Source organism: Sinocyclocheilus anshuiensis, unplaced genomic scaffold (assembly GCF_001515605.1).
Source record: "Sinocyclocheilus anshuiensis isolate Anshui unplaced genomic scaffold, SAMN03320099.WGS_v1.1 scaffold101, whole genome shotgun sequence".
In the NCBI taxonomy this organism is placed as follows: Eukaryota; Metazoa; Chordata; class Actinopteri; order Cypriniformes; family Cyprinidae; genus Sinocyclocheilus; species Sinocyclocheilus anshuiensis.
The window spans coordinates 759,176-762,652 of record NW_015540892.1 but is presented as its reverse complement, the minus strand read 5'-3'; the positions used below and the strand labels follow the sequence as shown (position 1 = coordinate 762,652).

Below are 3,477 nucleotides of genomic sequence, written 5' to 3'. Positions count from 1 at the left end.
ACGAGTTGTTTTTAAAACGAATCCCAAGCCGTTTCATGTTGACGTCAACATGAAACATTAGCATATTGCCTGCCCACTTGTTGGTCTTTTAGCGTTGGTCTGAATGAAAATGCAAATTCATTCTTTGCCACAAGGTGTCGCTTTTGGAGCGGTAAAATAGCGGTTTCCCTGGTAATGTTGTACACAAAGCAGCACTGCACGCACAAACGCTGCTTTATCAGGCATTACAGGCATTATGAAATGGAAATGAGACCAATCGGACCAATCCCCACAGATTAGCGTCATTCAAAGGAGGGGTTTGGAAAAATGAATCGTTGAGCGAATCGTTTGGGAGTCCTTGAGCAAGTAAGGTCAAAATAAATGCATATTATAAGACAATGAAAGTGTTTTTTTACCTTGCATGCATATCAACCTGTAAAACCAAAATATGAACCTTTCATTGCCCATAATAGGGGCACTTTAATGTAAAACTATATTTCTGAAAGGATGAAATGTAGTACATGGACCATGCAGATGAGCAAACTAAAATACCTAAACAAAATACTTACTTTCTGTCTTGTGGGTCCAAATTGCAGTAAGTGATCATGTTGATTGGGTAATGACGACGGAAAAAAATCCTACAAGGAAAATGAAGTTTGGTTATTCCAAGATCACACAAGCTTGATTCAGGACAGCACCTAAAGGGATAGTTCACCAAAAAATTAAAATTACTCCATGATTTACACACCCTAAAGCCAAAGGTGTATAGGACTTTCTTCTTTTAGACAAATACAATCAGAGATGTCCTGGCTCTTCCTCTTTTGCCAGAATGCCACTCTCTCGTGAACATGCATAGGACAGTTAGAGGAAGCTAGAGATTACAGTTGTAACCTTTTCACTGGTGAGTTTAAAATATTTATGCTGTCCCCCCAGAGTGAGTTTTTTTTAGGCGACCGTTATTTAAGAACGTTTCCCCTTATGTTTCAATAGCAACGCGTCATGCTTGTCAAGTGACACACCGCAGCCACAAAAACACTGTATGACAGATGGATCGCTTTTATTTCATTTTTCCTTTTTTATTAAAAATATTTACACACTTGCTTACCATGTCATCAACTATCTGATATTCCAATTCACAAATACGTGTGAGTGTGTTGTGTCGTTTAAAAACCATCATAAATGAGCTTGATCGTGATCTATAACGTGAGATGGACACCGCCATGTTTGTTCGCGCTGCAGTTCAGAGAGTCCTGTCAGTCGGATTTACAGCACATGAATTCATCAATTTCTCCCGAAATACATGCAAGTAAGTGGCTGGTGAACTGGGAGAAGAATAAAGTAAACTTTATAGTTACTTACACTATGTGTATCTGATATGAATAAAATACTTCGGCAAATTATATTTGAATGGATTATTATTGCTGCTTCTATAGACATCCGTGTGTATTTTACAAACTCTAAATGTATTGTTTTACTACTACTTATGTGTATTTAAATGTCTGAAACCTAAAATAAACATTATGTGGTTAAAAACACTGCGATTATATGACAAGTGCAGAGCGCGTCTCAGCGCCAGCCACAGCTCGAAAGCAGTTTGAATTTGGCAGTTATGTGACGTCACCCAGGGTCACAGAAATAAAAATCCCACATGTGGGACCGTACCGCTCAAAGGGTTAAATAAGGATATTTTTCTTACACAAATGCATCGATTCACTTCAGAAGGCCATTATTAACCTCCCGGAGCCATGTGTAGCACTTTTTATGATGTATGGATGCAGTTTTTCGGGCTTCAAAATCTTAAACCCAGTTCACTGCCATTATAAAGCTTGGAAGAGCCAGGACATTTTTTAATATAACCCTGATTGTATTCGGCTAAAAGAAGAAAAGAAGAGAAAGAAAAGAAGTCATGTACACCTAGGATGGCTTGAGGATGAGTAAATCATGGGGTTATATTCAATTTTGGGTGAACTGTCCCATTAACAGTTGTCTATGTAATATTTAAAATTTAATCATATTAAATCCACTCACGTCCTCTGATTGTCAGTGAGTGTGATGCCCTGTGTGGACACTTTGAAGTGGACAATGGTTGCTGTAGGAGAGCATCTGGCAGCAAGCGTTTCAGTGATGGCTTTGGCCACAGCCTGAGGACCAGTCAGCGATTCCATATCCACAGAGTTTATGTACAAAACATTACATGCTGGGAGAAAGAGATAAAATAAGTGTGAAATAGATTTTGCATCTCAAACAACACCAAAACAGTCCCACGTACAAGGAATGACGTGAAAAAAGGATGTCATAGCTATTATTTGAGGCAAGTCAGCTGCTATCACCTTATTTTAAGGACTGGTTTCTGATGCACATGGTGAGTAGTTGATTTTCATAGCCAGTAGTTACTATAAAATTAGCATGCAAACAGTAACACAAATGGCGGCTAGGGGATAATGTGCCATATTTACCATACAAATCTTCAGTAGGTTTAAGAGGTCCTGAAGTGGTAGAAAATTGACAAGAAATTAGGAGAAAAAAATGAGATTTACAAAGAGCAATGAGGGAAGTGAAAGAAACACTCACCTGCTCCCTGCTTTAATAAATCCATGGTTGAACTTGTTGGTGTGGCTAGCTCCAAGGCCTCTTCATTTGGATCTGTTCACAAATAGGTCACACATGAAGACAAGTTGAAAAATGGCACCTATTGAGAAGATGTCAATTACAGGGGCTACAAGGATTGGTTGATTCTCACCTCTTGTAGGGATCATAATCTTGCATGGAAGAGCCAGAGGTGTGATGGCGTGTTGATATACGAGAGCCGACAGACACCCTTAAACACATACACACAAAAAGGACAAGTTATAGCACACACGAGCTAATGTGTGGAAGACTGCAGACTACTATTCAAAGGGTACCAATTTAAGTCAGTACAATACACAGCAGACAGAAAATCATAAAAGCATCACCACTGGAAATTTGTTTTTACCAAAGTAGGGCTCGTTTGGGCAACCCTTAAGTCTCACGCCCTTGGCACTGGTTTCAATCAAGAAGTGTCGTACCAACTCATTTGTGATGTCTCCAACTTCAAAGTAAGAATAAAAGATAAATGAGGATGAAGTTCTGTTCAGTGATGATTAGTACAATGCATGTAGTTATATTACCTTTCTTGTTCTGCTGCACCGTTGGAGGGGGAGAGGCTACTTTCATGGCCAAGCCATATGCTCCTCTGAAAGAGTTACTGTCTCGAATGACAAATGCTCCTGGTTCACGATCTTTAAGAATACAAATGGCTGGAACATATAAAAGAGTAAATGCATCACTAGTCATCGATACATCCCTACTAAGGCAAAACGCTGCAACTACATTAACGTTCAAAATAGTGTCTTGATACGGCCTGCCCTATAATAGACGGGTTTGGCTCCACTTTACACAGATTCAGAGAAAATGTCTCAGGTTACTTGTGTAACCATGGTTCCCTGAGTAGGGAACGAGACACTGCGTCCTCTATGG

The 3,477-nt window shown here is 39.5% G+C and overlaps 1 protein-coding gene across 1 annotated transcript in view; it reads right to left on the bottom strand.

Annotated features, from left to right (window-relative positions):
- LOC107688818 (tensin-1-like) overlaps positions 1–3,477 on the bottom strand; it is a 103,509-nt gene that overhangs the window by 3,134 nt on the left and 96,898 nt on the right. The window contains exons 26-32 of the mRNA XM_016486597.1: positions 3,129–3,257; positions 2,954–3,049; positions 2,720–2,797; positions 2,551–2,622; positions 2,436–2,465; positions 2,008–2,176; positions 549–617 (exon numbers count right to left, since the gene is read on the bottom strand). Coding sequence (XP_016342083.1) covers positions 549–617; positions 2,008–2,176; positions 2,436–2,465; positions 2,551–2,622; positions 2,720–2,797; positions 2,954–3,049; positions 3,129–3,257 — 643 coding nt within the window. The remainder of the gene's footprint in view (positions 1–548; positions 618–2,007; positions 2,177–2,435; positions 2,466–2,550; positions 2,623–2,719; positions 2,798–2,953; positions 3,050–3,128; positions 3,258–3,477) is intronic.